This window comes from Electrophorus electricus, chromosome 16, assembly GCF_041902795.1.
Source record: "Electrophorus electricus isolate QZ-2024a chromosome 16, ASM4190279v1, whole genome shotgun sequence".
NCBI classification, from domain to species: domain Eukaryota; kingdom Metazoa; phylum Chordata; class Actinopteri; order Gymnotiformes; family Gymnotidae; genus Electrophorus; species Electrophorus electricus.
In genome coordinates this window covers 26,027,501-26,042,500 of record NC_137512.1, presented here as the reverse complement: position 1 = coordinate 26,042,500, position 15,000 = coordinate 26,027,501, and the positions used below count along the sequence as shown (strand labels likewise).

Sequence of the window (15,000 nt, the reverse complement as noted above, 5' to 3'; positions counted from 1 at the left end):
TATCCAATAAATAATCTGTATACATTCAATATATAACCTCTCTATATATTCAATATATTATCTTAGCAGTATCATGCAAACAACTTACTAGGATAATAACATACATCTAACCACACACATATATAAGACATCCTGGCTTCAGTAATGATACTAATCACTTTGGCTTATAAATGCAAAACAAAATCCAATATACTTTTGCACTAAAATATGCAGATTTCCACTGTCATCCTGAAGGTCTTTAGTGTGTGGGGTGTGTGTATAGTTTATGGGGTGTGTGGAAGTACGGTGTGTGTAGTATTTATGGGTTATGTAGAGAGACAGAGTGTGTGGAGTTTATGCAGTGAGTGGCGGTACTGTGTGTAGAATTTACTGGGTGTGTGTGTAATTTATGGGGTGTGTGTAGAATTTACTGGGTGTGTGTGTAATTTATGGGGTGTGTGTAGAATTTACTGGGTGTGTGTGTAATTTATGGGGGGTGTGTAGAATTTACTGGGTGTGTGTGGATGTATGGGGTGTGTGTAGAATTTACTGGGTGTGTGTGGATGTATGGGGTGTGTGTAGAATTTACTGGGTGTGTGTGGATGTATGGGGTGTGTGTAGAATTTACTGGGTGTGTGTGGATGTATGGGGTGTGTGTAGAATTTACTGGGTGTGTGTGGATGTATGGGGGGTGTGTAGAATTTACTGGGTGTGTGTGGATGTATGGGGTGTGTGTAGAATTTACTGGGTGTGTGTGGATGTATGGGGTGTGTGTAGAATTTACTGGGTGTGTGTGGATGTATGGGGTGTGTGTAGAATTTATGGGTTATGTAGAGAGACAGAGTGTGTGGAGTTTATGCAGTGAGTGGCGGTACTGTGTGTAGAATTTACTGGGTGTGTGTGTAATTTATGGGGTGTGTGTGGATGTATGGGGGGTGTGTGCAGTTTATGGGATGTGTGTGGAGTTTATGGGGTGTGTGGATGTATGGGGTGTGTGTGGAGTTTATGAGATGTGTGTGGATGTATGGGGTGTGTGTGGAGTTTATGGGGTGTGTGTGGATGTATGGGGTGTGTGTGGAGTTTATGGGTTGTGTGTGGATGTATGGAGTGTGTGTGGAGTTTATGGTGTGTGTGTGTGTGTGGATGTATGGGGTGTGTGTTGAGTTTATGGGGTGTGTGTGAAGTTTGTAGGGTGTGTGTGTGAATGTATGGGGTGTGTGTGGAGTTTATGGGGTGTCTGTGGATGTATGGTGTCTGGAGTTTATAGGGTGTGTGTGGATGTATGGGGTGTGTGTGGAGTTTATGGTGTGTGTGTGTGGAGTTTATGGGGTGTGTGTGTGTGGATGTATGGGGTTGGAATAACAGAACAATTTTTATGGAATGTTCCTTAAATACTTTTCTTTTATTGTAAATGTGTGATTATAATAAAGTGCATGTATTGAGGTGGGGGGTGGATGTTCTTGAGTACCCAGAAATATTTCCAGTGTTGAATTAACAACTGCAGAGTTTATGGTTCCAGATGGATCCAAATGAATGCCATAAGCAATGGCTGAGCACTAGAGATTCTGTGGTGTGCTATGTTTGGAACATGCCTTTTTATTGTAGCCTGTGCATTTAAACTCATATTGAATTCGTATTTTTAAACCACTGCTAGTAGCATGAACAGATGGTGAAATGAACAGTTAGCCATTTTCCCTCTGTACTGCCCTCACAGGGTAGGGCACGTGGCCAGTAATGCATCCAGAGATCAGAGGGCAGTGGGGGTAATGGATGGTGGTGGGGGGTTGGAGGGGTAGTTGTGTGTGGGGGGACGTGTAGTGGGGGTAGAAGCAGAGGGATCAGGGGCGCTCTGTACAAGGACAGTGGCACACTGACACACAGAAGCTTCTGTGGAAACAGCAGATCACTCAGCTCATGTGTTGATTTGCTCTTATTAACATGTTTAATTCCCTGAAGCTGCAGTCCTGCAGGAGACCCTGTAAAACACTTCAGGCCACCTAAAACAGTCCAGACCATCTAAAACACCCCAGACCGTCTAAAACACCCCAGACCCTCTAAAACATCCCAGACCCTCTAAAACACCCCAGACCGTCTAAAACACCCCAGACCCTCTAAAACACCCCAGACCCTCTAAAACATCCCAGACCCTCTAAAACACCCCAGACCGTCTAAAACACCCCAGACCCTCTAAAACACCCCAGACCCTCTAAAACACTCTTCAGTTCCCACTGCATTTCATGGTCTGTTCTGTGTATGCGGTACAGCAGTTTCTGACATTATCCAGGCACTCTACATACAGCAAGGCATTGACATACGTACGTATTGTGTCGAATGCATCACCTTGTACATGTCTTAATAAGGCAGGATTCCCCATCACGCACTTCTTACTAGGGTGAGCGTGAGAATCAAGACTGAAGGCCATATGTGTGACCAGTGAAAGGTTCATCATTATCTTAGATAATGGGTTATAACTTGATATTTTCACTTCTTGCTAAGGAAAACAGAACAAATCACTTCACGAAAACTGGGAAGAGCCCCAAACAGCTGAAAAGGCCAGTGTCTTTATCAGAGGTTGTAATCGTAACCGGTCCAAGGATCTGGTTTTATCTCTCTATTCTTGTGCAGGTGCGTCAGTTTTAAATGTGCCCAGTAGGTGGGACTTGATGTTCAGAGCATGGACCCCCACCCTCTCCTTCTCACAATCCCTCCCTCCCTCCCTCTTTCTCTCTCTCTCTCTCTCTCTCTCGCTCTCTTTCTGAGTGTGTGCAAGTGTGTGTGTGTGCGCCATACCCTCAAGTCTTGGAGCACTGGTAGAACTGACTGGAACTATACGCGACAAACCGCGGTCTGAAAGCCTGTACAATGCGATCCGGGGAGGACGGCCATCCGGGGCTATTGATTTTTCAGCCCATCCTACGCTAACGGAGTAGTTTTTTTTCTCTCGCGGTCGCTTGTCCTATTCGGCGCGCGCTGAAGTAGTGGGCCATTACCGCATTCACGTTATTCCGACATACCTCCACTCTCCCCCACGGAGAAGCGCACGCATCGGCGGACGGATAACGGGACGTCTTTGGCTGCTGAAGAAATAAAGGAAGTCCAACGGAGAATAACGCGAGGAAGATGGATATGTTTCTCGTTCCCCGAATATGCTGGTGGCGGCTCTTCTTTCTTTGTAGCATTTTTCAAGACTACATGAGCTCGATGCTGGACTGTCCTCCTACCTGCAGCTGTTCCAGCACGGAGATCTATTGCAATAAGTCTTATCAAGGGAATTTCTTTCCTCTTCTCGCGCTGCAAGAGACCGGGAGCGAAGGAAATAGCACGAACAGTATTCCGGATCTTTTTGAGAATATCTCCTCCATGTAAGTCCACTTATAAGAGTCCATCACATGTTGAGTCCATGTGCGAGCGCTAATCAACTCTCTCGCGGTCTCTCGTGCCGTTCACCCACTCTCCTCCTTCCTGCGAGTGAGAACGCGGGACAATCATGCGCAATTCTCCGCGTGCCTCTTAGAAATGCCCAGAATCGCTTTAACTGACAGAGCAGTTCCGGTGTCCCGACGGGCAACCGAGGACGCGGAGTCTGCTTCGGCAGAAAAATGAACATCTTAAAGCAAAAAGAAAAGCATCTCTGATTATTCTTCTTATAAATAAAAAGAAATGCTGGGGTGCGTAACAGTCGCGCTCACTTGGCAGTTCGTACGATTTCATCGACGATTTTGTCAGCAGTCATAAAATAGATGAAGAGTAGCTCATTTATTCTTATAATTCTCAAACCAGCCAAGCGCCTGCACTGAAACCCTCTCACCGTGTGGTTGCCGCGTCTCTGCGCGGGTGCAGGATTTCTGCCTCTTTATTTCAGAGAGGCGTCTGTATTGAACCTACTTGGTATTCAGGGCTGTGTTCCCAGAAGGAATTCTGTCTCGTGTGCCTTCGGTGGTAGGCTACGTAAAAGGTGCCGTGTGTCGACAGAACATCGCTCTCCCTGTGCATTTAGTTCCGGTGATAATTCATGGCGTGTCATTTATACCCATTAAAGCGAACACGGGGGTGTGGGGTGGAGGGTTCAGGAAAGCCAGAGCGCAGAAGACTCCTGCGAAGTTTGTAGGGGAATAACGCGCATGGAACAGACGGGCATACAGGGAGGCACGCGGGGATGCACCAAGCTGGAGAAACCGATACGCTTTTGTACAAATACGTGTAAACTCCTGATGTAAGACAAATGTCGTTTTGCGGCGTTATCCCTGATAGCCTATATAGTAATAGCAACAAAACAAACTTATCAGCTTGGTCAAAATAGGAGTTTTTTCTTCATCAATACCATCATCGTCGTCACAATCATCACCGATCTTCATTTTAAAATGTTTTATTTCCAATACATTGCTTGTTTCTCCTGAGCTGCTGATCTAAGATATGCCTTTTAACCCATCTAGATCAGTTTCTCCTGATTCTCATGACGTGTCAAAAGTCAAGAAACAAAAGTGTACAGAACGCCATCTTCTAAGCCGGAAACGAGAGCGCGCTCCAAAGTAATTACTAAGTCTTTGTTTGGAACGAGCATGTCATGACAACATTAACGCGTGCAACGGATCCACGGCATCTAAACGGTGATCCACGCGACGCAGGCTCCGTGCCTGTCGGACACACGGGTCACGCGCTTAAGCGCGAGTTCCCCGATGGTTAAACAGTTCCGCGCCTGCGCCAGTCTCGGGCTCAGCCCTAGAGGGGTGTTGTCCCACGCGTCCAGTTCTGCTCCAGCAGTGCCGCGCGCCTTCTTGCTCTTTCGCTTCATACGGAGGCGCCGTCAGCACCGTTCCTCCGGACAGCTCCTTCTTCTCGCGACTCCACTTTTATCGCCTCGTGGGTGTCCGTAAGGCAGCGCGCGCCTGGAAAACGGGCCTGCACATTTATGATCCCGCTGTGTTTCCTCATTAACTCACTTTATCGGGGTCTTCACGAGCCCGGGAGGATTAGCGGTGCTGATCACGCGAGCCCTTCGCTTTGCCGCGCGCCTAGCCAAGTGCAAATCTCAATATTTACTGCACAAAAATACATTTGTAAGCCATGTTCTCGCTGTTGATTACAGGCAACGATTAAGTACTGCTTTTTAAAAATAAATATGCTCTTATATTGGACCTAAATAAGACAATGCATGTTGCAATTGAAATAACTTAATAAAACATCTTGAATGTCCTCACACGAAAGCTCTGCTGTATTGTCATAGACATTTGTCCTCTTACATGTGATTTTAAGCAAGCGTTCACATTGTTCTCTCCATGTAATTGCCAATTGATCCATGTTGCTAGGTCTTTAGAGACTCCTAAAAGCATCAAAGCAGGGTTATTCCCATCAGGAGAGAAAGGACACTTTTTGTCTTCACTTTGTGGGTGCGAGAGAGAATGGTGTGTGTGTGTGGGGGGTGGGGGATGAAAGCTGGAGAGAGAGAGTAAGAATATAGAACAAATATTTAACAAATCCTGCCTATTTCCTCAGTGACTGCTGTGTGCTGTAAACGTCTCTGTTGTGCGTCCTTTGAACATCCATCCACTGGACTCGCTGTCGTGCACTGGACGATGTTGCTGATAAGTTATCATTGGTCCTGTGTTTTATTTTTAGCATTTACACTACACTGGTGTTCTGTTGTGTTGCACCGTGGCCCTGGAGGACTGTGGTCTGTGTTACTGTCAACCTGCACACCTGGAACGACAATACAACAACCTCTTGACTTGAGAAACAGAGTGTTTGAAAGAGTGAGAGAGAGAAGGAGGGGAAGGGAGAGAGAGGGAGAGAGAGAGAGAGAGAGAGAGAGAGAGAGAGAGACAGAGGTAGAGAGGAGGAGTTGTTGAGTGTAAATGTAAAGAGCCTTTAGTAAGTACCATTACTCGCTACATGCAGGGTTAAGGTGCCTTAACATCATCTTCTGGTGTGTCCGATGTGTTGTGGTTTCCTGCAGTGACCAGATGATCTTGTATTTCTCATTAGTTATTGAAACTCTTGCAAAGTAAGCTGTTTTTTAACTTTGCTGATTTGATTCTGGACTATGGCTGTGAGGGCATGTTTGTGACGGTGGGGAGGTTCTCAGTTTACCCTAATCTGCTGACAGATGGTAGTGAGACGATATAAACCCCTATGTGGATGCTGTGCTGGTATCCATCACTGGAGGTTTCTTGGCCCGGTGCGCGCTGCAGGGGGCATTATCTCTCATAATGACTAGCACTCCATTTCTCAGAGGAGGTGTTTTGGCCAGTGTTTCCCAGCGCATTGCTGTCCATGTGCTCACCAGTGGTTTGGCTTCTGCTCCATAGTGAGAGAAGATTGATGTTTAGTTCTTGGAGTCTTCCACACTTGCATCATTTGTGTCTGTTTAATCAGTCTTTATGAGATGACATCATTCTATAGGAAACATGATTATATACCTGTCAATCATGTGCTCTGTTTAATGTATGCCCCACCCTAAAGCAGTTTAGCCAGTCAGTCATTCGCTGTGCCTAATTTATCCCCCACCCTAAAGCAGTTTAGCCAGTCAATCATTCGCTGTGCCTAATTTATGCCCCACCCTAAAGCAATTTAGCCAGTCAATCATTCGCTGTGCCTAATTTATGCCCCACCCTAAAGCAGTTTAGCCAGTCAGTCATTCGCTGTGCCTAATTTATGCCCCACCCTAAAGCAGTTTAGCCAGTCAGTCATTCGCTGTGCCTAATTTATGCCCCACCCTAAAGCAGTTTAGCCAGTCAGTCATTCGCTGTGCCTAATTTATGCCCCACCCTAAAGCAGTTTAGCCAGTCAGTCATTCGCTGTGCCTAATTTATGCCCCACCCTAAAGTAGTTTAGCTTGAATTCTGTTTTGAACACTGATGCTCATGTGGTTAATAATCTAATGAGGTCATCTGATGAGGTCATAAATAGAGGAAGAAAGACAGTAATTGGCTTCACATGCTCTTTCTGCTGATCAGCACACACCAGTGTGTACACCTGCGTTTCCTGTAGCTGGAACACACTGACCTTGAAGGTGGAGATCTGACTGGCTGAGCAGGGAACCACACAGAGAGGTCAGTGTAACGTTGCTTTCTTAGTCTTTTGTTCTTTTGCTGGTATTTTTGAGTTTTCATGTGACATGCAACCTGTGGTCCTATGTGATGACTCTGAAACCCTGGAGCTGCCTGACCCTGTCCTCTGCTACACTGTACTTGTTATTAGGGACACTAGCACTCTCATTTGACATGCTGCTCTGATCATATACAACACACACTCACACACGTGCCTTTTTTGGTCATTGTTTGGTTAACAGCTGATCAGTTGACTGTATCTTACCATAATGCTATTTCAGGGGTCTGAGCAACGCTGCAATTCCACGCCATCTCCAGTGTGTGAGAGGGTTTGCAGTGAGCGACGTGGCCAACATCTCTGAACTGACATCTGAGAGTTTCTTTTCCTGGGAACAAAGTAGATTAATTAAAAGGAGTAGATGAGAAATTGTGGAGAAAAAAGGACATCTTTGGAAATCCTGCTGGAGATGAGGAGATGTTTAGATAAGGAGATGAGGAGATGAGGAGATGTTTAGATGAGGAGATGAGGAGATGTTTAGATGAGGAGATGAGGAGATGTTTAGATGAGTCCTGTGAGAGGTTCTGTCTCTGCTTCTATTCATCGTGTGTCACGAGTGGAGCATTAAAAGCGCAGCATCTGTTGATTCAGCAGCTTTGATGAAAGCCATGAGCCATTGCACGTCTCCACTGGTAGATGGAGGAAATAAAAACTGCATCTTCATACAGTAACTGAGTGATCACGGTCACTGAAATGCCTTTTAGAGCTAATTCAATCAGTTTCTCTACAACTGGTTGGTCTGTTCTGTTTGTGCTGTTTGTCCATTTGGACTGTTCCATTTGGACTGTTCTGTTTGTGCTGTTCCGTTTGGACTGTTGAATTTGCTGTATTGCTGTTGTATAGTTGCTGAGGTAAACATGTTGTGGAGGTGAGTTGAGGGACTGTGTTGTGCACGTGCGTTGAGGGGGCGTGTTGTGGGGGCGTGTTGAGGAAGCGTGTTTTGGGGGCGTGTCGAGGAGGCGTGTCTTATCTATGTCCTTCTAGTGAGACATCAAACAAAGCATCATTGACTACTTGCTATAAGACAATATTACCTGTGTTTACCCAGAGCGCGCACCATCCTCAGCTGTGCTGCCTCCTGCCCCGTCACAGCTGGTCTGGGCTGTGTTAGCAGACACAGAGAGGGTGACCAGGTTAATGCCTGGTATGGGTGGCATTTCCTGTGTGCTGCCATCACTCGCAGTGCCAGGGAGGCAGTGGCAGCTAGGGACAGGAAGTGCTGGCATTGGCAGCCCCCACACCACCACACTAGGCCCAAAGGCAGGGGGTAGGTTTGTGTCAGTTACGAGACATTGATGTGTCCTGCTGGGGTCTGCTGGGAGTCTCCCCTGAGTGTCCGTGACCAGCAGATAGCAGGTTCACTGGTGAACTGGAGCTCGGGCCTCATGGCCTGCAAGTTCTGATGTAGATGAAGGTTTCCGAGTTCTTGCTGAGCTGGGGTTTATTTTGCAATATCTGATGCTTTGGATCTGCAGCCTAAACTGCCATCAAATATAAGATAAAATGCTGTGACTTTAAGCTTTGCTTCTAGTTCTATATTTACACTGTGAGCTGCAGAGTTCTGAGGACTGAAATCCAGCAAGTCCAGCACCAAGCTCATCCAGATGAGCCCTCGATCTCCACCCAGACACTACCAGTCTCTCTCCCCACCCTCTTTCTCAGTCTCTCATACACCATCACATGCTTAGGCTTTCTTTCTGCTGTTCTCTCTCTCTCTCTCTCTCTCTCTCTCTCTCTCTCTCTCTCTCTCTATCATTTGGAGAGAACAGTTTCAGATTAGTTATTGGTTGCTCTCACTTCAGTGTAAGAAATGTAAGTTTTGGCATGATGCTTATTAGTTAGGGGCTCTGATACAGACTGAATAAACTGCCTTTCTTCTGTTTCTGTAGCTAAAGGCCGTGTAAAATCAAAAAGTCCTTGCGTCTGTTTGTTTACAAAAGCTTGAGAGTGATCCATTATCCATTTCCACACAGTGCCTCAAGTGGGGGATCAAAAGAAAATTGCTACTCTTCATCCTTGAAAGTTTGGTGTGCTGATTTTTCTTGGACCAAAACACCCCAGCCACAGTGCTGCCCCATCACACTAGTGCCCCTGCATTCAGCTGACCTCCATCTTGACCTTGAGAGGTTATAAAAGGCTGATGGCTTATCCACCCTCTCCCAGTTTGGCTTTTTTGTGCACACAAATGAATGGACTTGTGTTTTATGGCATTATAATGTCCAGAATTATAGAGAACTCAGGCTCCTAGGGTCCAAACCCTGACCCTGACCCTGACCCTAACCCTAAATCTAACATACCCCTAACCCTAACCCTGATCCTAACCCTAATCCTGACCCTAACCCTAATCCTAAACCCTGTCCCTAACCCTAACTCTAAAACTACCCTAACCTTAACTCTAATCCTAATACTAACCCTAACCCTAACCCTAACCCTAATTCTGACCCTAATATTAATCCTAACCCTGACCCTAAACCTAACCCTCTTCTAAGAGAATAAGGTCAAAAGGCCAGGGGACCCAGAGCTTTTCAGCAATAGCCCCTCCCACAGTGGGCAGAGGAAAATCCTTAGATCATAGCATCTGATCACATGGGGTGGGTGGGGTGTGTGTGTGTGTGTGTGTGTGTGTGTGTGTGTGTGTGTGTGTGTGTGGCTGTGAGAGACTTTAATGCTCAGAGCATATGACCATAGGGGAACAGGAAGAGATGGATGAGATAGGGAAACAGGAGAGTGAGACAGGGAAACTGAAGAGTGAGACAGGGAAATGGAAATTTTGGCATGTGATGTTTTGGGATCAGTGGTCCTTCACCACTCTGCTCAGATGGGAATATGGCTCTGCTTTGCCTGCTACACCACCCGCTGCTCTGCCCGTGGGTGTGCTGGGTAATTATCCATCATGAGTGCTCCAACAGAACATCATCAGTCTGTGTGTAATAAAAACACCAGTCCTGAAACAGCTGGAGTTGGTTGTGTAGTTGTGTGTTACAAACCTAATTCTGAATGTGTCTAAACGTGTTTGGGAAAAGGAGTACTCGAGTTTTCTCTTGTGTCTGTTTGCATGTGACCGTTTGTACGTGGTTGGTGGTGGTCTGCTGTAGTCTCTCACCCCCTGCCTCACTCCCTCGTCTCACCCAGTCTACTGTAGTCTCTCACCCCGTCTCACTCCCCCATCTCACCCCATCTATTGTAGTCTCTCACCCCTGTCTCACTCCCCTCTCTCACCCCTGTCTACTGTAGTCTCTCACCCCTGTCTCACTCCCCCATCTCACTCCACTATCTCACTCCTCCCCTGTCTGCTGTAGTCTCACTCCCCTGTCTCACTCCCACCTGTCTGCTGTGGTCTTACTGCCCTTAGGCTGTGATGAAATATTGATCAGATGCTCCTCCCAAAATATCTTCTGGCCTTTTCTGTCAAAGCTGATAAAGAATTCATTCCCTCTTTGAAATGCCATTTTAAAACAGACATTTTTACTTCCTTTTAAAGACGCATTCTAGAGTGTAAGCAGATATGAAGGGACACCCAAGAACAACTCACTGGTTCTCTGCATTTAACTGGAAATGATTCTTTTACAGTAATAAAACAGAGACACTGACAATCTGGAGCACTGAGTCTTACAGGAGAAGACAAACACCTGGAGGGTTGGAGGTTGGGGGTTTGGAGGCCTCTCTTTCTCTCTCTCTCTCTCTCTCTCTCTCTCTCTCTCTCTCTCTTTCTCTCTCTCTCTCTCTCTCGCGCTCTCTCACTCCCTCTGTCTCTCACTCTTTCTCTCTCACTCTCACTCTCCCACTCTTCATCACTCCCTCTTTCTCTCCCTCTCTCTCCCTCTCTCTCTCTCTAGCTCACACATTCCTCCTTTTACTTGGTGCTGATCGTTTATTCATTGCTTGGCTAATGAAGGCTCTGATGGACTGTAGCTCTGAGTGCTGGATGTGCAGAGGTGCATTTCCTGCTTAGCTGCTAGGAGGCAGTGGTGAGTACTCATGCCCCCTGCTGGCCTGCCAGCTTTCTTTCATGTCCATATCTTAGCTTTAAGATCTTCAGAGAGGCCGGTCCCTCCCAACCTCCTTACTGTGTAGGTTTGTCCCCATAAATACCCTCAGGTGGATGTTATGTGTGTACTGTGTGTGTGTGTTTGTGGGAAGGTACATTGGATGTTTGCTTATGGGTTCACCATGCACTGTAAATAATCTGAGATGCTCTAAAATGAAGTGAGAGGGATTGGGATTGGGATTAGGACTGGGATTGGGATTGGTATTAGGACTAGGATTGGGATTGGGATTAGGCCTGGGCTCAGCGTTTTGGCCCTGAGTGAATGGATGCAGATTATTCCTCCATAACCCCTCAGCTGCTGGGAGATGAGAGTGAATGAGAACTCTCGCAGTGACGGGGACACATTACTCTGGGTTAGGGTTAGGGTTAGGGTTAGGGTAGGGTTAGGGTTAGGGTTAGGGTTAGGGTTAGGGTTAGGTTAGGGTTAGGGTTAGGGTTAGGGTTAGGTTAGGGTTAGGGTTAGGGTAGGGTTAGGGAATTGATCTGTGCTGGAGACTTAGGGTTAGGGCTAGGGTTAGGTTAGGGTTAGGGTTAGGGTTTGGGTTAGGGTTAGGGTTAGGGTTAGGTTAGGTTTAGGGTTAGGGTAGGGTTAGGGAATTGATCTGTGCTGGAGACTTAGGGTTAGGATTAGGTTAGGGTTAGGGTTAGGTTAGGGTTTGGGTTAGGGTTAGGGTTAGGGTTAGGTTAGGGTTAGGGTTAGGGTTAGGGTTGGGGTTAGGGTTGGGGTTAGGGGTTAGGGTTAGGGTTAGGGTTAGGGTTAAGGGTTAGGGTTAGGGTTAGGGTAGGGTTAGGGTTAGGGTTAGGGTTAGAGTTAGGGTTGGGGTTAGGGTTAGGGTTAGGGTTAGGGTTGGGGAATTGATCTGTGCTGGAGGTTAGGGACCAGTCCAGAGACTAGTCTTTGGGGTCAAAACAAATTGGGGAATCTCCTAAGATTTAGGAATCTTCAAAGTTTTAAAAGTAATTATTAAAAAATGTAAAACTGTTTAATTTGACAGAACGAAAGTTAAACATGTCATGTGCTGCTCACCCTGAGTGCTTTGTAGTTTACCAGATTCAGAGTGATGGGAACATGAGTGTCGAGAGATTCTGTGTAACAGTCTGTGAGGTGAAGTGTCATCTAATTTAAACCCATCACACACACGCAGATTTAACAACTTCTGTCCTTAACAACCATCTGAAATTAGAGTCTGTTTGCCTTACCCAGGAAACTCAGGTCAACACCTGTGGAACGTGAAAACACCTGCACATTCTGACTGACACTGCAAGATACAGTACTTATGTGTTCACTCCACCAATGTTTTGCTTAGGATAAACAAGGAACAGAAACCCCCCCCCCCCCACACACACACACGTGCACATATACTCTATCACTAGTTGAAATGATGAACTAAATATAAATATGTCCACGTCTCCAGTACCAAAGAGAGAAACACTGGAAGAAGAGAAAGCGTTGTGGGTTAGACCTCCCAGCGAGACCCCACACTAATGCTAATATCCTACTTAAGCATGCGGATCCACCCGCTTTTGCAGATAAATACTTATTTCACTGTCATAGGTGTGCAAGCAAGAGATAACAAGCCATAATAATGATGGGATATCAAAGTAACAATTATTTTACTAAGATATTAAATAAGTGTTAAAGCATGAATGGAGGTGAATGTTATTGCAGATCAGCCCTGCGGCTTTAACTCTGGAGTCTCCTACGCTAACCTCCGCCTGCGGGCACTGCATCTGAGGAGATCCGCAGCCTAAATTCTTTAAGGAAAATATCAATTCCTCTTCACCTACCTGATCTTGCTTATTTATGTTGGATCCACAAGTACGATATGCATATACTATATTATAAACAGCTTCTAGATTGGCATGTCGCAGTTATTGTTATGTTACTGGCTAAAAGTAAGAAAAAGTCAAAGCAACTCTAAAAACAGGTACCTGCAGAGACTGAAATGCTCCAGATGTGTCTAACGTGTGTAGAGACCCAAACACAGTGTGGCACTCATACTAAATTCAGACTGAATGCAGCAGCTCTGCATTTGTGAATGATGAGAGTCAGGACTGTCTTCCAGTATGACACTGGGTGTATCCTGTGTGCCAGTGTATCACTGGGTGTGTCCCGTGTTCCAGTGTGTCACTGGGTGTATCCTGTATTCCAGTGTGTCACTGGGCATGTCCCATGTTCCAGTGTGTCACTGGGTGTGTCCCATGTTCCAGTGTGTCCCATGTTCCAGTGTATCGCTGGGTGTGTCCCATGTTCCAGTGTGTCACTGGGTGTGTCCCGTGTTCCAGTGTGTCACTGGGTGTGTCCTGTGTTCCAGTGTGTCACTGGGTGTATCCCATATTCCAGTGTGTCACTGGGTATGTCCCATGTTCCAGTGTGTCACTGGGTGTGTCCCGTGTTCCAGTGTGTCCCATGTTCCAGTGTATCGCTGGGTGTGTCCCATGTTCCAGTGTGTCACTGAGTGTGTCCCGTGTTCCAGTGTGTCACTGGGTGTGTCCCGTGTTCCAGTGTGTCACTGGGTGTGTCCCGTGTTCCAGTGTGTCACTGGGTGTGTCCCATGTTCCAGTGTATCACTGGGTATGTCCCGTGTTCCAGTGTGTCACTGGGTGTGTCCCGTGTTTCAGTGTGTCACTGGGTGTGTCCCATGTTCTAGTGTGTCACTGGGTGTGTCCCGTGTTCCAGTGTGTCACAGAGTGTATCTTGTCCTCTACTCTCTGGGCTAAAGAGGGTACCGCAGGGTTTAACGCTGTCTAACAGGTGTCCTGACCTGGTCTCCTAGTTTATGGGTGAGGAGGTGGCCAGGTGTCCCTGCAACACCAAGCTCCACATCTGCCCAGCTGCTGCAGAATGTTTTCTAATGTCTTTGGACACACTGAGATTGAGGGAAGTGATTGCACTACATGCTGCATGATCTTTATCTACTGATGAAGCTCTCAGGCAGACATCTAACACTGTCCTCTGGTTTGCTGCTTGAAGTTTTCTTTCTCTTAAGTTCTGTTGGTGTATGAATAGGGTTCTGTAGGTGTTTGAGTAGGGTTCTGTAGGTGTTTATGTAGGGCTCTGTAGGTGTTTGAGTAGGCTTTTGTGCTGGGCTCCTGCAGTGCTGGTTTAGTCCCAAGGGATGTGGTTTTTCTTTCTTTCTTTTTTTCTCATGCCAGTCATGTTTTAAGTAAAAGTGTTAAATTATTAGAACGCAATTGTCCTTAATTAAGGTTTAACAGTTGGTATGAGTGAAGAACATCAACAGTGAACACTCTGTACTCTTCTGTGCTGGGATCTCCCACTTTAATGTAGAATTGTCTTGGAAACTCTGATCATACAGCACTAGAACTGTTTCCTTAATAAGTACAAATCTGAGCCACTGGGATGTTTTAGATTGGTAATTGGGCTCTGAATTAAATGACTAGTTTTTAATTTCTTTATCATGTGTCATTTTTAAAAAGACACTAACATTAAAAGTGAAAGTGTCCCCAATGGTCTGAGTAATTATGGAAAGCAGTTAAGTGTGATTGGCCAATCCTGGGACGATTTGTACAATGAGCCAAATCAGTTTGGTGTTATCTTTTTGTGACCTCTGTCAGCGAGGCTGGAAGTTTTTGACTTCGTCATGTGTCTTTGAGTCAGGATTAAACGTGGAGCAGGTGCATGGAGATGCACTGGGACCAGTCTGCCCTACTGGTTTGAGCATTATAACCTCTGTTGAAAAAGGGGTGTAGGGCATTTAAATCAGAGTGCAACTGACCTGATCATGCTCCACTGTGTCTCTGAGGGGTTACCAAGGGCAGGATGTAGTGGGCTCACTGTCTGTGACTCTGTGATCTCTGGCTGTGACTCTGTGCTGTGACTTTGTGCTCTCTGGCTGTGACTCTAT

The 15,000-nt window shown here is 46.3% G+C and overlaps 1 protein-coding gene across 5 annotated transcripts in view; it reads left to right on the top strand.

Annotated features, from left to right (window-relative positions):
- The first annotated feature begins 2,757 nt into the window (after positions 1-2,757).
- Positions 2,758-15,000, top strand: part of ntrk3a (neurotrophic tyrosine kinase, receptor, type 3a) — a 182,124-nt gene continuing 169,881 nt past the window's right edge. For all 5 annotated transcript variants that reach the window (XM_081699173.1, XM_081699171.1, XM_081699172.1 and 2 more), the window contains exon 1: positions 2,758-3,341. In XM_081699173.1, the coding sequence (XP_081555299.1) occupies positions 3,100-3,341 (242 nt within the window). In that variant the 5' untranslated portion in view covers positions 2,758-3,099. The remainder of the gene's footprint in view (positions 3,342-15,000) is intronic.